This window comes from Canis lupus, chromosome 12 (assembly GCF_003254725.2).
Source record: "Canis lupus dingo isolate Sandy chromosome 12, ASM325472v2, whole genome shotgun sequence".
In the NCBI taxonomy this organism is placed as follows: Eukaryota; Metazoa; Chordata; class Mammalia; order Carnivora; family Canidae; genus Canis; species Canis lupus.
The window spans coordinates 65,840,727-65,862,293 of NC_064254.1; the positions used below are offsets into that span (position 1 = coordinate 65,840,727).

The following is a 21,567-nucleotide window of genomic DNA, read 5'->3' on the forward strand; positions in this document are numbered from 1 at the left end:
GGGCGGCGCGTCACTGGAGTGGCGGGCCCGGCGCAAAGCCCGGAGCCTGGAGTGCGCGGGGTGGGCGGACTCCTGAGCGCCCGGGGCTGGACCTTTTTGTGTATTGGGCTGTTGTGGAGCGAGCTCCAGACTCCGAGATGTCGCCGGGGACTTAGAAGGATTTAAGGGGGGTGGGGGTGGGGGGGTGGGGGAGAAAGAAATAAAGAGGGAGGGGCGAGGGGAGGAAGATATTTATGGAGCAGAGCGAACAGACTTTTGGTGCGCGTGTCGCACGTAGTGCGTTCTTGGTGCAGAAACGAACAATTTATAGGCAGCGATGGTAGTAGGGTGAGGACTTGTGAAGATGCTTTTCTAAACCTAAAGAAGTATCTTCTCCAAAAACTAAAAAAAAAAAAAAAAAAAAAAAAAGCCCAATGAGCCGTTCTGGAGTCGTTTGCAAAGTTAGGATCCAATTGTTTCCCATTCACAATTGCTCGAAATCGGCTCTTCGTTTAGGAGCGGGGAATAATGTGCGTTTCTCCTGAGTTAGTTACACTTCTCCCCCGCCCGCCCCCCGCATCTGCGATGAAATCCACGAAAAGTGAGACCCCACCGCGTCTGGGAGGGAGCTGCGAGGGCAGGGCTCGGCTGCAGGGCTCGGGGTGCCCGATGGAGCCCCAGGGCATCCGTGTACCGGAGTCCCGGGGGCCCCGCCGCCTCCGCTCGGCAGCGTGTGCCCGCCGTGGTCCTGCTCCCCGCGATCTGCGGGCAGCCCCTATCTCGGCCGTTGCGCGGTGTCCGATTCTAGCGGGGACCCGGGACAGCAGGGCGGCCGCAGAGCCGCGCGCACGGACGCGCCCGCCGGGGACCCCCCGGTGCCAGGCGCCCTGCCCCGAGGCTCGGTGGCCACGCGTCGGCGCCGGCCGGGCGTCCGGGGCTCCGCCGCCCGCTCCCTCTCCGGGGCCCAGCGCCGCGCTTTGTTGTCGTTGAGGCTCCCGGGAGGGAGGAGGAGGAGGAGGAGGAGGAGGAGGAGGAGCCCGGCGGCGGGGGCTGCGGGAGCCCGCCTGGTCCCGGCCCGCCGCGCGCTCCCCGACACCCACGCCCGCAGCCCCGCGGAGCCCGGCCGCGCAGGCGCGCGCGAGCACACGGCCACACACACACACACACACACACACACGCACGCACGCACCCAGCACACCCGGCCCGCCGCCCAGCCCTCCCCCTGGGCGGGGACCCGCCCGCCGTCAGCCTAGGTTGAGGCACCCTGCGTGTGTCTATAACTTTGTGCTGCTGCCGCGGCCGCCCAGCTCGTGCAGGGGAGGAGGAGGAGGAGGAGGAATGTGCCAGGCGGCGGCGCGCAGGCTGACAGGCGGGTCCTCGGGCGGGCTGCGGCGGCGGCGGCCGGAGCGCCTCTCGGTGGCCGGGGTTGCGCGCCCCCTCCTCGCCGCGCCCCGGGCCCGCGCGGAGTCGTGCGTCCTCCCCCCTCGTCCCTGAAGGGAAGCAACCGAGGTAGGCGCCGGAGCTGTGCAGCGGGGCGGTCGCCTTCCCGGTGACTCCGGATCTGCTTCCGAGCCGGGCCAGGCGCTTCCCTTTTCCCTCCCCGTGACTCGGTGTGCGCGCCCCCCTTTCCCTCCCGCTGCTGTTTTTAAAGGACTTGAGTGAAGGGGGGAAAACTGTCAAGATGGCAGCAGCGGGAGCAAGGAGGTGATGAACGTGCGGGTCCGGGTTTTCTGGCAGCCCGGGAGACTTGGCGCTTCCTGACCTGTTGGAAGATTTACGTTCCGACTCGCCCCCTCCCCCTGCCCTTTCCCGGGAAGGGGGGTGGGTGGGGGGGTGCGGGATCCAACGCCCGCCCGCAAACCGAAGCACACAAAACCCCAAAGTGGTCGTTCCCGCTTGGCTCGACCCTTTGCAAACACCCGCCGAGCTGCTTGCCCCCCGCCCCGCCCCGCCCCTACCCCCACCCCCGATCCTCCCCTCCTCGCTTCCCGTCTGGTCTTTTTTTTTTTTTTTCTTTTCTGGAAGTGACAAGAGCCCGTCCGCGCCCGGACCCACGTTCGTCCTCCTGGCCCCGCGCCGCCCCCCGGAGCCCGGGCCCCTGGCCCCTGGGCGCGGAGAGCGGAGTCCACGGGGGCGCGGGGGCGGCGGGCGCGGGGCGCGGGGCGCGGGGCGGAGCGGAAGGCGCCGCGGGAAGCACCCGCGCGGGGCCCGAGCGAAACATAAACAAACGCACGCCCGCCCCGGCTCCGACCGCGGCTCGGCTGCGCCAGCCCCGGCCGCTGCCCGCTTTAAAGGCGCGGCCCGCGCCCCTCCCCCGCCCCGCCCCTCCCCCTCCTCCCCGCCCCGCCACCTCGCCCGGGAGAGACCTGCCGAGCCGGCGGCCCCGCGCGAGCGCGTCCATTCGCTCCCGGCTCCCCGCGGCCTGGCAGGGGGCGGTGTCTGCTGCGCCAGGTCCGCGGGACGCACGTCTCCAGGTCTGCCTGTCTCCGGGAGGCGGCGGCGGCGGCGGCGGCGGCGGCGGCGGGCGCGGGGTGGCCGAGGGCTGGGCTGCCGCGCGGGTAACCAACTCTCTCCTCCGTGCTTCCCCAGGCGGCGGCAGGAGCGGCAGCGGCTCCCGGGAGCCCGAGCCTCCGCGGCGCCCCCGGGCCTCCCCCGCCGCACCCCGCCCCGGCGCGAGAGCGGAGCGCGAGAGCCCGAGAGCCCGAGAGCCCGAGAGCCCGAGAGCCCGAGAGCCCGAGCCGCGGGCGGGCGGGCGGGGAAGATGGCAGAGGCGCCGGCCTCCCCGGGCCCGCTCTCCCCGCTCGAAGTGGAGCTGGACCCCGAGTTCGAGCCCCAGAGCCGGCCGCGCTCCTGTACGTGGCCCCTGCAGAGGCCGGAGCTGCAGGGGAGCCCGGCCAAGCCCTCGGGGGAGACGGCCGCCGACTCGATGATCCCCGAAGAGGACGACGACGACGACGACGAGGACGGCGGTAGGGCCGGCTCGGCCATGGCGCTCGGCGGCGGCGGGGGCGGCGCGCTGGGCTCCGGGCTGCTCCTCGAAGACGCGGCCCGGCTGCGGGCTCCCGGGGGGCAGGACCCCGGGGCCGCGCCGGGCCCCGCGGCGGGCGCGCCGAGCGGGGGGACCCAGGCGCCGCCGCAGCCTCCGCAGGCGCTGGCCCCGCCGCAGCCGGGGGCGGCCGGGGGCTCGGGGCAGCCGAGGAAGTGCTCGTCGCGGCGCAACGCCTGGGGCAACCTGTCCTACGCCGACCTCATCACTCGCGCCATCGAGAGCTCGCCCGACAAACGGCTCACTCTGTCCCAGATCTACGAGTGGATGGTGCGCTGCGTGCCCTACTTCAAGGATAAGGGCGACAGCAACAGCTCGGCGGGGTGGAAGGTGCGTACCCACCCCGGGCGGGCGGCCGGACCCGCCGGGCCTCCTGCGCAGGGCGACGCGCGCCTGCATCCCGCGGAGCGCGCCCGCGGGCGCCGGGAGAGGGGTTGGCAGCGAGCGCCTCCGCTGTGAGGTTTCGGGGGAACCCGTGCGACCCCCCTCCCCTCCCCTCCCCTCCCCTCCCCTCCCCGGAGGAGGGGAACCTGGGGTCGGCCGCGGAGGGTGGGGCGGGAAAGGAGGCGCCCCCCCACCCCGGGGAGGCCTCGGGCATGGCCAGGTGAGGAGGAGGAGGAGGAGGAGGAGGAGGAGGAGGAGGAGAGGGGGCAAGGGATGCCGGCGAGGGAAGGACCGGCGGACGGCAGAGCCTTTGCTGGATCCCCGGGACGGCACGGAGGAGGTAGGTCTGCGGCCAACTTCGAAGCAGGAATCACCGTCGTGGGGATGCGGGGAAGGCCCCGCGGGTGCAGTGAGAGGACGTGGGGGAGTGCTTGGGGCTCCTCCGGGGAAGGGGATGGATTTGTGCTTTGCAGTGCATGGTCGTCGTCGTTAGAGCTGCATGAGAAAAAAAAAACCCCTTGCGTCGAAGTTTCTGGCTTGTGGGTGTTGGTTCCCGCAGGCACAGCGATCCCATTAAAAAAAGCAGTGGTTGCAAACCTTTTTTTTTTTTTTTTTTTTTTCCCCTGGCTGCCTTTCTTTTTCTTTCTTTCTTTTGGTTGCCTGTGTGGACACCTTTACTCCTTAGAGATGTTTCTGCAGTAAATCTGTCCCCCCCCCGCCCCCCAACTTGGGATGTTTCGAGTCCCGGAGCGGGCCAGCCCTGCCACCTGAAGGACTGGCCACACCTGCTGCTCCCGCCGAGGCCTGGACTCCGGCGCTGTTTGAGGCCCGGTCCAGGTGTGGAGGGCTGAGGCCTGGAGCTTCACCTAGGCCTTTGGGAGGGAGGTGTGGTGGCGGGGCTGGGTCATAATGGCTTCTGCCTATAAATGAGCCAGAAGAGAGGCTCTCTACTGTTCCTTTTCAGCCTCTGGGGCACTGGACACGTGGTAGGGAGAGAGGTGTGGAAAGGCCTATGATGTAATGACTTCCTGCAGTTGGGCATCCAAACAGATTAACTCCTGTGCCCCTGCTGGGCTGCTGATACCCAGCTGCTTTGCTCTTCCTGGCACCTCATCCTCCTGGCCTCTTTCCCCAAGACGTGAATGTGTCAGTACCAGGCAGAAGGGTGCTTGCAGTTGGAGATACATATGGCTTATCAGTTGCTTCTCTTTGCAAGTTAGCTTTTTTTTTTTTAATTAATGAGGTAGTTCCTTCCTCATTTTGTCCTTTCCTTACTGTCTTTGGGGAGCCCTGTATCTTCTTGGGTTCCAGTAGGTGTATTCAGTAAGAATAGTTTAATCTTGGTGGAGCACTGGAGAGGAACCTATATGTGAAAAAACTAAAGAATTTTGTGTATTGTCTTCATTTCCTTAAAAAAAAAAAAAACCCAAAACAAAACCCTTACAAAGTATCTGTTTTGTTTTTTTTTTTTAAGTTTCATATTGGCTAGTATTGGAGAGGACTTGCTGAGATACTTTAAAAGCAAAACTGTGCTTTAAAATTATTCCACATATCTGTCCCCTTTCCTTTAACAAATGCTGACATTATGAATCTTACATTTGCTCTAATTTTACAGCTTTGCAAAGGAATGCCAGTTGTGTGATATGAGGGCCATTTACAGAAAGCTTGAGAGTGAATAGCATTTCGAGGAAGTGCTACTGTGATATCTTTTAAAACAGAGTTTCAAAGTGAATAGCAAGGGTTAATCTCAAGGTACAGCATCAGAAAGGGGGGAGTTGCAGGATCTAAGAAAATGGATATAGGGGTTTGGAATATTTTTCAAATTTCTCAGCTTGAAATTAGTCCTGTATATTTTGAGTTTGCTGCAGAGAACTGCTAGTTAAAAGTTAGCTAACTTTTAACTTATAAAGTTAATGTTGGAAGGGTTTTCACTTTCCCTCTGATTTTTAAGTGTATGCGAGTAGTTCATAATCTTGCAAATAACATCTCTTGTTATTGTATTTAGAGTTAAATAACTTTTTTTTTTTAACATCTAGGTGAGAAAGTAGTATTATCAAAAGTCGCCTTGAAACGTAACTCAGTTATATTTTCATGTAGCTTGCAGGACTTCCAGTAGAGATTTTAGGCCTTATCATAAACTTCGTGGTTTTATGACCTTAACCTTTTTCTGTCTCATGGTTTCTTTTTCCTTCTCTGCTATCTCATTTCTCTCTTTCTCTTTTTTTTTTTTTATTGAAATATAGTCAACATATGTTAAATTAGCTTCCACTTCATCTCTCTTTAAGACTTGTGAAATATTGTAAATTCACGCTCAAGTTTTAATGTGTTTAATACAGGACATAAAGTAAAATATTCCTATATTTTATGTAATAAGATTTTACGTTAGTTCTGAGTATCACATGGCAAGTAATCCTTGAAGACTATGGAGATATAATTTAGTTAAAGAGTTTTAGTAAGATGACCTTCATCAAAAGATGCACCCATGCAGGGACTTCCAAATCTTTGATGATGGAGAAAGCTCTTTGAAACTGGGGCTGGTTTCATATTCCGATTATGACTAATAGCAACCTTTTTTATTGTGTGTGTGTGTGTGCGCGCGCTTGTGGTTTAGTGGGGGTGGAAGAAGAGGGAAAAGGGAGAGGTCAGGAGCTAATTGTGACCCATTTCCAGGCGTCCAAGTTTCAGGAGTCGATTCCTATCATGATTAGTCATTTTGAGAACACGCATGTACATTTAAACCACGCTGCTTTCATTCTGAGTTATGCATTAGGGTTTTAAACTTAAAATGTCTAGAAGTAAGGTTGACCTCTTTTAGTCCTGTGTGCACATAGGCACAGAATGCAGGCTTACACCTTACTTCTTTTGTGGGTTTTTGGGCTATTGCATTATGAGATCCTGTCACCAGAATTATCACCCTAAGATTAGAGAATAAACGAATTATGAAAGAGGCCTTGGAGATCAGAATCAGGACTAGCAGTCTGCAGCCCTGGTTGCATGTTAGAATCGCCTGGGAGGAGCTTTTAAAAACTACCAGTACCCAGAGAATCGGTTTTAATTGGTTTGGTCTCTGGCTTAGCATTGGTGTTTCTTTTGTGTTCTGTTTTGTTTTTGTTTTTTAAGTTTCTCGGGTTATTCTAATGTACAGCCAGGATGAGGTTTGCTGAGATAGTTCAGCTCCCTTATTTTATAGGTGAAGAACATGATTCTTCAAGGTAAGGACTTCTCTAAGATCACACAGCTAGTTAGTGGAGAGGTAGTTAGTAGCTGCAGTTCTGCACACTATTTCTTTAAATCGACCTATTGTAAAGGTTTTTTTTTTTTTTTTCTTTTTACTAAGTAATAAGTAGTCTTACATAAGTAGATGATGTTTTCCTGAAAAGCATATTTGCCTCTCAATCTTGGTTATTAGTTTAGCATCAGAAAGACATGAATACTGATGCAGGCTGAGTGAGTTGATCACGTTTGTACAGCCACCCCGTGTCTATCAGTATGGGTACTGAGGAACTATGAAGTGATAAAGGTGGCAGAAAGAGTTTAAACAAAAGGAGGAAGTTCTTGGTTAACTTAGGTTTGTCAGATGCATATTGTGCCAGAGAGAAAGGTGATGGCTATCTCACAGGTTCCCTTACCTCAGGCATTAAAGTAAGAAACAGACAGATGTGGTTAAGAGGGGAAAAGGTTACATTTCCTTTAATTCGGACTCAGCTTGCTTGGCGCTGCACCACCCATAATTAAACTGGTATGTTGTCTCGGGTCCTTCTGTCGTGGGACAGACCTCTAGGACTCCAGGGTTTTCGGTCTATTTATCCCTCTTCACCCACTCACACCCCACACACCTGCATCTCCCAGGGGGGTTAGAACATGGTTATATTAGGCAGTCATGAGTTTCTGTGCTCGTTCTCACAGTTTCACAAATGTAGGATCTTGTGTGTGTGTGTGTGTGTCGACCTCTGCTGCTGCTGCTGCTGTGGAGGTAAGTCTGTAAGAGAGTGTGTTGTGTTTCATGTGAGAATGTGGGCTCTTACAGCTTCTTCCCAGGGTAAAAAGATGAAGGCCCACCTGCCACATAATGCCTGTTGATGTCCTCCCTGTTCTAGTTCTTTAGATGAATGCATCCAGCTCCTTCCCAACATACTGTATTAAGAAAATGCTGTTTTAACTGCTACTAAGTTGTGATAATTCCACGTTGGCTTGTAATTTTGGCCTCAGTCACCTTTTGGAGTAAGTCCCCAAAGGGCCAGTTACGGCCGTGTGTCAGGAATCTGTCTTCTGCTTGGCCCGTGTTGCCAAAATGCTGTTTTGTAATTTCCTTTGGCAGTACTGTCTTCGTCAGTGATTCTCGACGAATATACTTCCTCTTCCTACAGCAGCAGTACACTAGGGGGACTGTTTTTCCTCTTTTTCAAAGCTGTGTCATCGACCTACGAAGTGAAGAAATTAGCCCTTTTAAACTTTGATCTGTGAGCCCTATGTAGCAGAGACTCTTTAGAAAAGAAGCTAAGTGTTTGTTTTGATATGTTTATCTCCGTCTTAGAAAATGAAATGAAACTATGCAGACTTATTTTTAGGAGATTTTAGGAGGGTTCTATTTTAAGAGAATGACACCATAGAAGAACATCTTGTAGTTAAACTTTTAATACGCGTGATTCTTACTTAAAATCTGCAAGATGTTTTTATTTGGGAAATTAATGAAGAGTCCTTGTCCCACTGAAAAGTCATTTATTTGGTCTGGAAAAAGTTTAGCAAACACTATCCGTCCAAAGATCTTCATAAAAATGCAAAGGTAAGACTGCTTACCAGGTTAGATTCCCAGGGCTAAAGAGAATATGGAATTTGTTTTTGTATCTTACCCATCTTGCCTGTAGGGAACAGACTTGATCCTATTCTTGATTCCTCATTTTTCTCCTGATCTTTCTCTGTATCACAAATTAAAGGGTCCTGAAGTGGCACTTTGGCTTTTTGTTGCTATAGGAGGAGCCTGGAATGACATATATTGGTGAATTTTGTGTGTGTGTGTGTGTGTGTGTGTGTGTATGTATGTATATATACATATATGTGTATAAATTATTTAGCTGGTATACAGTAAGTGACTATGGATTAGGAAGAGAAAAAAACGTTTTACCTATTTTCATCACATGCCATTTTATTCATTCAGCAAATATTTATTAAAGGTTTACCGTTCACCGGGCATTCAGCTTGGCCTCAGGGATATAGTAGTAGCACAAGGCAGATAAGGTTCCAGTCCACAGGATTCAGGTTCTATTGGAGGAAGACAGAAAATAAATATGCAAATCTGTGTTCTGTGAATTTGTCGTTGTTGTCATTCTCTTTGCCTTTTTTCATATCTGTACTTCTGCTTTCCTCGACACTTCAGGTCTCTGCAGAAGTTACTGACAAAAGGCAAAGTTGGTGAACTCTGGCTTGGAGCTGCTTTTTAATTCTCTGCAGATCATTTTCAGCTTGCTTTAGAGATGCAAGACAGCTATAGCATTTCTCTTGTAATTTGGGTCTGTTTGGGAGAAGCTGGGGCATTTCCAGGGCCACCTGGAATAGAGCACACCTGTGGTCCTAGCCTGATCTAGGGTCTCCAGTTCTGTCTTGTGGGGCCTGGTATAGGACTGGCCTCCCTCTGGAGTGGAGGTGGAGCCTTGATACAGCTGACTCATCCACATTGCTTCTTGCCTCAAATTTAGAACTAAAAGAGGTTTTAAAGATCATGCAAATACTTCATTTTACAGGTTGGGAAGCAGGACAAGAGCAGGAACCTACTGGCTCAGGAACCTACAGCTAGCAGAGATGGAGCTAAGAATGTGTCCACAGGAGCCCTAGGCACCACCGTTCCGTAGTGCCTGCTGTTAACCATTGTGGTTTCACAGCTGTTCGTGTCAGTGCCTCCGTTTCTGCAAACTCTTACTTCATTTGCTCGCCTCTGCCTCCCCTCCTCCCTCCTTTGGGCTGGCTCATGCTAGAGGAGCTGCATTGCTCTTTTAGCGTTCTCCATCATTGTTCTCAGCTAACCTTGCTGAAATAGCCATCTGCTTTAAGCCCACCCCACCATACCGTGCCCACTCCTGACTCCCACCTATTTCTTTTGTCATTTTTCTATGACTCCTGTATATTCCCAAGGACAGGGTAAGAGCCTTCAAAGTACAGACATGTCTACCAGACAAAAACCTGTCTGATACTTGGAGTTGCTCGTTGAATCATTATGTCCTTGTTCTGTGACTCTGACACTGAAAGGAGATGATGTGATCAGGACTGAGGTGATGACATGTGTAGAGCCTTTTGGCTACTTAGAGCTATGAAGTCTTGGACCTCCTCACATTAATGTTGATAGGATACAGTATAATTATGAAAGGATACTCTGCCATTCAAGGTATTTCTTGCAGTGTTTTGTTTCCGAGTGTGAAAAGTCCCTGTGAACTTCATTAGTGCCAGTCACTACCCATCACAGAAACTGAGGGAAATCTTGATCTAGGAATGACTTAGAGAAAGTTGAAATCATGTCTGTTTTCTGTGTGTGTACCCTACAGATGCTGCATCAATATGCACTGTCTGGAAAGTCACCATAGGATTGTTCAGCCTAAAATTCACTTACCTACCTCTTATAGGAGCTGTTATATAACACTAAGTTATCCATAATGTTCTGCATTTGGAGGCAGAAGTCCCAGAGGTACTTGAAGTTTTATATCCATGGATTGGAAAAAGAAAGTCACATATGAAGGAGGAAGAGACAGCAAGCACTCTGAGATGGATCTTTTCAGAGTCAGTCTAGCTCTTCTGAGTTTAGAGTTTTTGAAATAGGTAGGTAGGCTGTGATTGTGATAGAAGACCCCAATTCTGGGGATCCCTGGGTGGCTCAGTGGTTTAGCGCTTGCCTTCAGCCCAGGGCGTGATCCTGGAGTCCCGGGATCGAGTCCTGCATCTGGCTCCCTGCATGGAGCCTGCTTCTCCCTCTGCCTGTGTCTCTGCCTCTCTCGCTCTCTCTCTCTCTCATAAATAAATAAATCTTAAAAAAAAAAGAAGACCCCAATTCTGATGGCATCATTACACTGACAGACTCAGTATCTTTAGCCATTTTATTCTTAACCAGAAAATCTTTATTTCTTAGTATCACAAATTCCCCAATTGGAAGAAGTCCAGTAGCAGAATACTGTGATGGATCATTCCTTGATAAAACACAGGTGTATGATTGGTGCATGTTTCCAGCTGAGCTTTTCTAGAGTGTGTCTTTCCTTCCTACTCAGGCTTTTTCTTTTGAGATTTTAATATTGGGAATTTTTCTTCGTAGTTTTTCAGTTACTATTGCAGGATAACATTATAAAGCAAATGGATTAACTTCCCTTATGGGCTGTGGTCCTTCTAGTAATTTGGTACTCTAATAATTGCCTCTGATGAAGAAGCCAGGTTATCTTCTAGGGGCTCAACATGTCTGGGTGTCCAGATGTAGCCTAGTCCTGCAGTGGAGAGGTGCGCACAGAACAAAGAAAGGTTGTGGCACACTTGTAGGGGGCGAGGCTGATGCCAGAAATGACTCCTGCTCCAAACAAATGGAATGCATTAGCTTTCCTTTGGAGTAAACTTCTAATAATTCCAACAGAGATGCCTTTGGCAGTTTTTAGTAGTTGTTTTGGAATTTTTTATTTTTTTGAAGACCTCTGCATGTGTGTGTGTTGGAGGAGAGTCCACATCATATCTTTCATCGTGTTTTAGATGTCTAGTGAAATTAGTAACTTGGCTCCTGAAGCCATTGGTAATTTACTTTAAATTCAGAGCCAGCAGAGGGAGTACACAAGTCTTTAAGCCCATTTCACTTATTTTTCCCCCAGAAAGCTAAAATAATACCTTTAATAAAATAAAAGGAATTGTGTTATATAGTGCTTTCATGTAGGTTTATATTCTCATTAGAAAAGGATAATTTGGGGGAGGTGGCTGTTAAAAACCTAAGTTTCCTTTTTTTTTTTTTAGAGGAAACCTTGGTCTTCTGAGACCCATGGTCTACTTTTCCATTCCCAAATAGTTAAATAAAAGCACTTTTAACTGAAAAATATCCTTCCCTGTCTTTCATCTTTTTTGCTGTTCCATTCCTGATAATATATGTGAGTATTTATACTTAATACCAAAATTTTCAGAGTATGTCAAGTGTCTGGGCCAGTGGAATGTTGCTTTTTAGTGCTGTTTTGAATGGGACTTTTTTTTGTATGTGTGAAGATTTTATTTATGTTAGTGAGAGAGAGAGTGTGCGAGTGAGGGGGCAGAGGAGAGAATCTTTCAAGCAGACTTTCCGCAGAGCCTGGAGCCAACCTCAGGACTCAATTCCAAGAACCATGAGATCTGAGCTGAAACCAAGGGTTAGATGCTCAACTGACTGAGCCCCTCAAGCACCCCTTAAATGGGATTTCTGATCTTTTCCAAGATTTCACAGTTTCCCACAGGTGAGAGAAAGGCAAAGGGCACATTATTTCTAATTCAGATGGGAATTAGTCCAGTAATGATTATAACTTTGAATTTTTTTTAATATTTCTGTAATGTTATGTTTTGTCATCTTCCACTTTGCCTCATATTTTGATGTTCGTGGTTTATTTATTTTTTAAAAGATTTATATATTTATTGGTGACCAATAAATAGAGAAGGTGACCTTGAGTGCACGTGGTAGTGGGGAGGGGCAAAAGGAGAGGGAGAGAGAAACCCCAGCATATTGCGTGCTGCTTGTGAGCTCCATCTCAAACCCTGATCACAATCTGAGCTAATACCAAGAGTCGGAAGCTTAATCAACTCAGCCACCCAGGAGACGCATTTTGGTGCTTTATTTTAATTTGTGAGTTGTGGTGGATTGGATAGTATCCTCTCAAATTCATGTCCATCTGGAACCTCAAAATGTGACCTTATTTGAAAATAGGGTAAAAGGGATAATTAGTTAAAATTAAGTTATGTTGGATTAGGGTAGGCCCTAAACCCAATGTCTAAACGTCCTTATAAGGACAGGACAGCTAAATGCCCTAGATGCAGAGAGGCCTGCATGAAGACTGAGGCAAAGGCTGGAGTGATGCAGTTAGCCAAGAGCACTGGGCATGCTGGGAGCAACCTGGAGCTAAGAAGAGGTGGGGAAGGGATCCTTCCCAACACCCCCCCCCCCCCCCGCACTCCTGGGCCTTTAGAGGGAGTGTGGCCCTGCTGACGCCTTGGTTTTGGACTTCTAGCCTCTAGCACTGTGAGAGAATACATTTTTGTTGTTTGAAGACCCTGAATTTGTAATTTGTTATGGTAGCCTGAGGAAACAAATACAAGAGAAGAACATAAAGATACAAGAGAGGGCTGCAGATAGAGAAGAAGAATACAAAGTTTTGTTTTATTTTTATTATAGAGATATAATTGACATATAACATTGGTTTCAGGGGTACAACATACTGATTCAGTTTTTGTGTATGCCGCAAATGTTCAGCACAGCAAGCCTGCTCAGCACACATGGTTACAAATTTCTCTTTTAATTAGAGCTTTTAAGAACTCGTCTCTTATTTGATAACTGGAAGCTTGTACCTTTCGATGACTTTCACCCATTCGGCCCTCCCCCTCCAATTTTTAATCCAGATTAAAATGTTAATCATTCACAGGCTGCCTTATGGTAGTTTAAATTCCTACTTCATCTTGCTGTGTGGGACAGAAGGGAGACATGAATTCACCTGATTTCCCAGTTGGAACTATTAGAACTTGTTCCCCCCTCCCATTTCTAATACATCTTGCCCCTCTCCCCTCCTCCCCCTGCCCTGCCATGCCTCTTCCCCTCCTTTCTTACTGAATTTATTACTTGGCCTGTTTTTTTGGAGCTGCTGTGGACTGTGGGCTTGAGGTTTACACTGAAACCCGTGAGTTCTGGCTGAGTGCTTTGGTCTGGAGCAGTTAGTCCAAATTTGAGGGGAGAGAGGAGCCTCCTTGAGGAGTCCTCAGCAGAAGGATAGTGTTGAAGAAGAATCTTTTCTTCCCTGTCATGGTTTGAGAGGATAGAACCCTATCAGGTTCATGGTCATTGATTATGGTAGTAAGGCTAATCCAGAATTTCTCTGGAGTCTCTTCAGCTCCTCTTGTGCTTGGTTTCAAAGTCTCTCACACCTGAGGCATCAGGCTCATGTCTCCTCCGTGCACTTCTATGTCCAAAAAACCAGCCATCCTGTCGAAGCGTAGAACACAAAGTGGTTGTCCTCCTAGAAATAGCCGCAGACCTATAGTATTGGCATAAGAAGAGATGAACAGTGTGGGTAGTACCAAAATAGATCCATATATTGGGTTGCTTGATTTATATCAAACAGAGGAAATGATGTTTAAGAAATTGATCAAAGACATTAAATCAAGTAATTTGATGTCTGTAATGGGGAAAAAAATGACCTTGATACCTATCTTGTACAATTTACCACTTAGTAATTGACAACACTTAGTTCATAGACAAAACTGCGAAAAAAAAAATCTAAAAAAAGTAGCAGATATTTTCTAGGTGCCTGGTAGGTGTGTAAGTCGTAAGTTCTGAAGTATTTAGGAATCAGAATTGCGCTGTTTAATCTTTTATTTCAAAATGATATTTTTGGGAAGGGTTCAGGAAAGACAGTTTGATTTTTTTCCAAGAAAAAGGAGTCTACACAACCACATTTTCATGCCTAGGTATTATAATAATTATTAATAGTAGTAGCTATGATTTATTGAGCTCAGTACCAAATGCTCAGCTAGGTTTTTACATTTAATGTTGATCTTGCAAGGTAGGCCTTTAAATGTAAATCCCAATTTAAAGATAAGGAAATGATTCAAGGAACTTTTTTGGGATGTGACCTCGGCTTCTTTGACTTTTGCCTCTTCAGCTATGCTCTTCCTCCTCCTGGGGTTGCGGTTGGGACTTTGGGTTGGGTGAGGCGGGTATACATCAATAAAATTAAGTAGCTGCCATTTCATTTATTTATATTGTTCATTTGGCAGGGAGGGTTGAGTTTTCATGTGTTTTTTCAATTCAGGTAAATCTGACCTGTAACATTAACTTAAGGTGTATAACGTGATAATTCAGTATTTGTATATATTGCAAAATGATCACCACAAAAAGTGTAGTTAACCTCTATCAGCACACATAGTTACAGAATTTTTTTTTTTCTCTTGTGGTGAGAACTTTTAAGATTTACTCTCCTGGCGACTTTCAAACCTGCACTACAACATTATTGACTAGTCACAGTCACTAGTGTTGTACTTTCCACTCCTGTGACTTATGATAACGGAAAGTTTGTAGTTTTAGAAAACAGCTGCCGTTTTAAGAGTTGCTTCTATGTGCCACGTTTTTACGTATAGAACCACTGATCCTCCTAGTAATCCTCCAGAATACTGTCTTGAGGGTTTGTCTTCGGAGTTGTGGCTGACTGAGGTAACAACTCTGTGTGTGCCACTGAGGGAGTGGACTTGGATCCAGGATTGGGCTCCTTTTATTAGCTAGTCACGTAAGACTGGAGTCTGTGCCTGGCTTTTAGTGGAAGAGTAGAAGAAGTGGCTTGAGAATTCTGTTAAAAACCTGCTGGCTTGGGGATTCTCATTTCTGATGGGTCACTTCCTTGGCGTGGCTACGGTTTGCTCTGGGTCAGATACAAAGCGTGCTGTGTAGTACTAGTAGCGTGATACATGGTGTGTAGAAGTCTTTTGGTGGGGCTGTTATCTCTGACAAACTTCTGCTTTGGGAGAACAGGGTATCTGTGCTTCTATTATATTGTAGACTTCAGGTGGGTAGATGAATGGAGACAAAACCACCAAGGAAAACGGATTTGGTGAAAAACATTTTTTAAGAAGTTTCTGGCAGGAGTCTGGCTGCCAAATCAGATCTCATAACTAAATGTATTAAAATATCTTGTGAGGTAGTTGACTCTTTGCAAAGCAGTTACTGTCGAGTTTAAAGGCAGGTTGCCAAGACAGAGACAGAAAATGGCATAATGCAAGTCCCAGGTTAAAGTGTTTATCTCTCCTGAAGAGGTTTACTGCTTTTATCTTCAAGGTGAAACTATGTACGGGGAGGACCTAAAATGATGGTTTTAATTGGTCAGGGAAATGCAGTACTCATGTGCCCTGAGATAAAACATGGCTAGCGGAATACTAGTCCTATGTGTATTGGAAAAAACTTCAGAACTCTCAGTTTCATAGTAAAGATAGGTGAGCAGTGTCTGGGTAGTGTCCAGAAGATAGACTGAAACACTCTAGATAAATGTGGAGCATGCAAAATGCTTCTGGCTGATAACTGACTATAGCGGGGTGCTGGGGAGGTTGATGGGGCTGGAGGCAGTTGCAGTAGAAGGTGGCAGTGGCCACAGTGGACTTTTAAAGATATAACTCTGGATATAAACCTGAAGTTTATGGTGGGTGTAAGATTATATCCTGTAGAACTTGTTAGATGTCTCTTTCAAAATTGGTCCTACTTTGGAAAGATCCAGTGGATAGTTGAGTCATTAATTCACATAATTCAAATCTCAAGTTGCTTTTAGGCTGCAATGTCCTAATAATTGATTTTTAAAATGATATTTCTTTCATCATAAATTATCTAGATAATTGCCTCAGTTCCATATTTCATATTCAGCTCAGCTGAGTGATTAACGCTTCCTGCTCAATTTCTCTCCTCTAAAATTTTAAGTTTTAATATTTTTAAAAGCTTGATACTTTCCAATTTTTTCTAATACTGTAATGGTTTTATAAAGTAAAACTCTTTCTCTAGATCTCTCCATTAGAGCTTGTCCTTCTCATAAATTCTTTAAAAATTTTTTTCCCTGGGCACTTGGATGGCTCAACAGTTAAGCGTCTGCCTTTGGCTCAGGTTGTGAGCCCGGGGTCCTGGGATTGAGTCCCGCATCGGGCTCCCCTCAGGGAGCCTGCTTCTCCCTCTTCCTATGTCTCTGCCTCTCTCTCTGTGTCTCTCGTGAATAAATAAATAAACTCTTAAAAAAAAATTTTCCCCCTAATTTAAAACTCAATGTTGCTATAAGTCTTCTAGAATTTTTACCTTACAGGAGGGTAGCTGTCTTGGGACTTCCTGCCATCATTTATTTCCAACTCAAGGGTTTGTTGTTAATCTTACCCTTCATACATTTGGATTTTCTTTTTCTCTTTTTTTTTTTTTTTTTTAAGATTTTATTTATTTGTGTGTATGTGAGCAAGAGAGAGAGCGCACACACATGCAGGAGCAGGGGGAGGGGCAGACGAAGAAGCAGAGTCACTGCTGAACAGGGAACCCCATGCGGGCTCCATCCCAGGACCTCGGGATTATGACCTCAGCCTAATGCACCCACTTAACTGTCTGAGCCACCCAGGCACCCCATTTGCATCTTTAAAAAAAATCTAGTTTTTTTAGAGAGCGTGCAAGTGTGCCTGTGTATGCAAGAGAGGGGAGGCGGAAAGGAAGAGAGAGAATCCCAAGTGATTCCCTGCTGAACTTGGAGCCCAGGCAACCAGGGTCTTGATTTCATGATTCTGAGTTTCTGACCTGAGCTGAAATCGAGTCTGATGCTCAGTGGGCTGAGGCACCCAGGTGCCCTCATACATTTGCATCTTTGTCTATATTGGGTACGTTTTTTTTTTTTTTTTTTTACCCCCCAGTTGGTAGAATGAGAAGGGGTGTATCTTTCTTTGTTCACTAGTTTTCAGTTCAGTCTCAATTACGAGCATTAATTTGCCGTGTATGCATATACTCCTCTTGCAAATACACAGCAGACCACAGACTAAATTTTCAGTAAGTTAACTTTTTAAAAAGTAAACATTGAAACTTTGAGCCCAAACATTCTGAATCTGTTTAAAAGAATAATGAGCAATTAGATTAGGTGTACCATTTGTGTAACCCTGAGAAGCCTGGAATGGGCTTATTAAAATTGTGGGCCATTATTTTAAGGTTATCTTCGAGCTGATTCCAGGGTGAGTGTGCTTGCTTTGGCACACTTATGTTCTTAAGCTCCTGATAGGTAACTTCCTAGGTGAGCTTAGTATACTGTTTCTTGAAATTAGTGGCCTAGATCAGGCCTTCTATCTCTAACCCTGTCCAATAAAGATAAGCTTACAGCCTTCTGTTTGAATAGATGCATGTCCTCTGCTGAACTGAATTTTCTAAAGCAGCCCTGTTAGTTTTTTCCCTTTCCAAGAAAGAGCCTTATTTTAGGCTGAAAGTCTTACGTGTTCTGGGCCATACTTTTGGCTTTGCCACATCCAACCTTCATGTTCGTTTCGGTGAAGTTTGGCACTTTGACCATAAGTATCATTTCCTAGGGTGTTCTTTGGGAGGGGGGAGAGTTTTATTTCTGATAGTCTCATAAAATCAGGGAATGCTTTGAGCTAATTTGTGGGTAATCAGTACTGAATAAGTGAAGTATAAAATTAGGAAAGTTAACTTGTGTTAGTGAAAACTGTGGGTTCCAAATGATTTTAAAATAATTAACAAATGGATGTTTTTAACCAAAAATTCTAGTTCTCATTTTTAAGATGCAGACTTATCCACCTCTTTTTTTTTTAAGATTTTATTTATTTATTCATGACACAGAGGCAGAGACATAGGCAGAGGGAGAGGTGGGGCCCCTGTGGGGGGGCCGATGGGGGTGGGGGCTCTATTTCAGGACTCTGGGATCGCGACCTGAGCCAAAGCCAGACGCTCAACCACTGAGCAACCCAGGTGCCCCCCTTCCTTTTTTTAAAAAAAGATATTTATTTATTTATTTATTTATTTATCTATTTATTTAAAGAGATTTTATTTATTTATTAATAGAGAGAGAGAGGCAGAGACACAAGCAGAGAGAGAAGCAGGCTCCCTGCAGGGAGCCTGATGTGGGACTTGATCCCAGGACCCCAGGACCACGCCCTGAGCTGAAGGGGGCACTAAACTGCTGAGCCACCCGGGCTGCCCTTTTTTAAGATTTTTAAATTTTTATTTATTTGAGAGTGAAAAGTAGAGAGCATAAGCAAAGACGGAGGGGGAGAAGCAGGCTCCTTGCTGAGCAGAGTCAGGACCCTGAGATCATGACCTGAACCCAAGGCAGACCGGATGCTTAACCAACTAAGTCACCCAGGCACCCCTACTTAGTTTTCTAATCAAATCAAAAACTTTAAATTGATGAATGGTTTTAACTCATAATGCAGTGGAACTACATCTGAGTTTTTCTCTCTGGGTTCCTCCCAGTGACCTGCTGGTGTGAGCAGAGATAATTTTCATCTGATACCTGTCTGTGTTACCGGCTCTGAGATTCCCTGCTCTATCCATTGACTATCAATACCGTGTTCTGTTTTGGGTTCATAATTCTGCCTTACACAGGATCATAAAGCTTTCAAACATTTTTCCCCCACTTGTTACCTCATGCATATATGCTAGTCAAGAAGGAAGAGAAGAAAATAACGTGGTTTTATCATCTGAATCACATGATTTTACAACTTTGAAAACTCATTTGTCAGTGTGGTTACTGGGAAGATAATTTTTAATTATCAAATGCTCTGAGTTGCTTCAATTTCCTTCCTCTTGCGTCCCCTTTAAAAATTAAAAAAAAAATTTTTGTTCAGGAGAGTAAATTATCTGGCACATGATTTCAAAGTTGAACCTTTAGATGATTTGTGAGAAGTGAAAGCTATTTGCCTTGAGTCCCCAGTTACTAAACCCTTCTGGGGAAAAAAAAAAAAAAGTACATTTTGTTAAAAGGTTTCACTGATATGTCCTTTGGACTCTTGCTAAGACTTTGACAAATGAGAGCAGTTCCTTGATCATATAGCCGTTTCTGATTTTTGAACCTGAAACAGCCAACAACGCTGTTGATTTTTAGATCAGTTTTAGAATCTTAAGAACCTCAGTTTTACCTGTTGTAGTCATCCCCACCTGCTCTCCCATTCTTTTCTTTTTCCTTTTTTTGTCATTAGGCATTATGTAAAGGGGCTCACTGCCCTTCTCTTTTTCCTATCCGCCTGCTGTCTCTCTGTGATCTTCCTCTTCTATCAATGATTTTCATCCTCAGTTGCATTTGAGAATCACCCTAGGGAGCTTTGAAAAACACCTGTGTTTAGGTCCCATCCTAAAACAGGTTAGAATCTCTAGGTATGGGGCCTGGGCATCTATATTTTTTGAAGCTCCCAGGAGGTCATAGTGTATAATTAGGGCTGAGAACCATTGTCTTAGAGAAATGAGATTTTGACTGTGGAAGTTACCAACTATTTTAGAATTGACTTTTAGACCTATTTCTACCCCCTTCTCCATGGGATGATGACCAAGTAGAATTTGCTCCCTGTAAGCTCCATGTAAAAAGGAGTGCTGTCTAGTTGGGCTGTAAGAGAACAGTTGGTTTCTAAGACAAGGGCATCATTATTTAACTGTGTTTAACTGTGTTTCCTCCTCTGCTTTCTTTTATATAGATGATTGTGGTTTCTTTAACATTTCCAACTCCCACCTATTTTTCAGGTTTCCACCGGACCCTAGTTAATATATTTTAAAGTTTTCAGGAATTTGTAAAAATAGATGGTGCATGAGTCATGGTTCAAGTCATTGCATGAGGCTGAGACACACAAATTTGCCATCCTTTTGTGTAACCTAACCTGCTATACCTGGGATGGGAGGTATCTACTATATTCTGATGCTAGTGGTTCTTCAAGTGTGGTCTCCAGATCAGCAGTATCAGCATCATGTAGGAACTTGGAAATGCATATTCCTGGGCCCACCTCAGACATACTGGATCAGAAACTCTGGACCCAACAATCTGTATTTTTTTTAAGATTTTTATTTATTCATGAGAGACACAGAGTCATAGGCAGAGGGAGAAGCACGCTTGCTGTGGGGAGCCCAATGCAGGACTTGATCCCAGGACCCCAGGATCATGCCCTGAGCAGAAGGCAGCTGCTCAGCCACTGAGCCCCCTAGGTGCCCCCAACAGTCTGTATTGTAACAAGACCTCCAGGTAATTCTGGAAGCCGAAGTTTGAGAACCATTGCTTAAGTCATTTGCTAAGACTGGAATTCCTCTGGTGATAGATTAGGGAGTCAGAAATCAAAATTATCATGCCACCTTGGCTTCAGAATCCCAACAAGAATGGGAAAAGATGAACAGCCATCTCATCGTGGTATCTGTTGAAATGTAGCAAAGGTCCTAGCCCCGTGGGTGTTTTAGACCTGCCACAGGTCCTGGGTGCTGTGTAGCTTTCTGTACAGGACAAGGGCACCAACCTCCCTTCTGGATAACCATAATGAAGGATCTGCTCAGGTACACAGAGGATGCCAGTGTTCATCCTGGCACGTAAATTGTGTTCAGAGGATTTGTGTTGAGGTTGGAGTCTTGTTGTTCTGTGATCTTTTCCCCTTGTTTGTTTTGGTCTTTTGGGAATGTTCTTAGTTTTAAGACTAGCATCAGACAGAGTAGTCGCAGTGACTCATCCACAGACAGACGTGGGACATGTGGGAGAAAGATAAGATTAAAATGTGCTGGGTGTAATCAGTGTGGAGGGTGAGTGAAGCGAAGGGGAAAGTGATGCAGCTCTCGTGATGAGGTCAGAGGCGACGCTGTGGTGAGGAGATGGCATCCATCTTGGCTCAGAGTTCTGAAAGGCGCACGGCCTCTCCCACAAGGTGAAGCCAGGTAAAGATCAAAACAAGTTATTCCTGCTGTCAGTATCATTGGATTCTGTAGTCCATTAAGTTGGGCCTCATGATCAGCCATATCAAACATAGCTGATGGCTTTAGGAATATAAATAGTGCAAAGAACAGTAGGTTGGCCAGACTTGGAAGTTCATTTCAGGACCTCTTAGCAGCTGCTTCAGAATGTTGCCTGAGATTCATAAATACTCTTATATCTGACACATTAAAAAAACAACAACAACACAGAAATAGTTTGGATTACAAATTCTTCTGTAGTTAGTAGCATACCTTTTCCTTCATGAAGCTCTGTCTGAGACAATGGGGCTTGGGTGCTTAAGCTTCAGAGGGACCAGTGATCTGAGGTTTCTTCCTGGGAATGGGGAGGCCAGACAAGTTACTTTTCTCAGATTTACCAAGATTTTTGAGAAGGATCAAGAAGACAGGTTCAGGTGTTTCAGAAGTCAGAAACTTCACGCAGTGGTGGAGAAAGCTGCACTGAGAGACTTCTGTTTGGGGCCAGCGTGTCCTAAATGTGCCATGAACACTGTAAGTAGCATTCAAAGTTGGA

The 21,567-nt window shown here is 46.7% G+C and overlaps 1 protein-coding gene across 1 annotated transcript in view; it reads left to right on the top strand.

Moving 5' to 3' along the window:
• Positions 1–2,709: 2,709 nt before the first annotated feature.
• FOXO3 (forkhead box O3) overlaps positions 2,710–21,567 on the top strand; it is a 103,615-nt gene continuing 84,757 nt past the window's right edge. Inside the window, exon 1 of the mRNA XM_025444801.3 lies at positions 2,710–3,355. Within this exon, the coding sequence (XP_025300586.1) occupies positions 2,741–3,355 (615 nt within the window). The 5' untranslated portion in view covers positions 2,710–2,740. The remainder of the gene's footprint in view (positions 3,356–21,567) is intronic.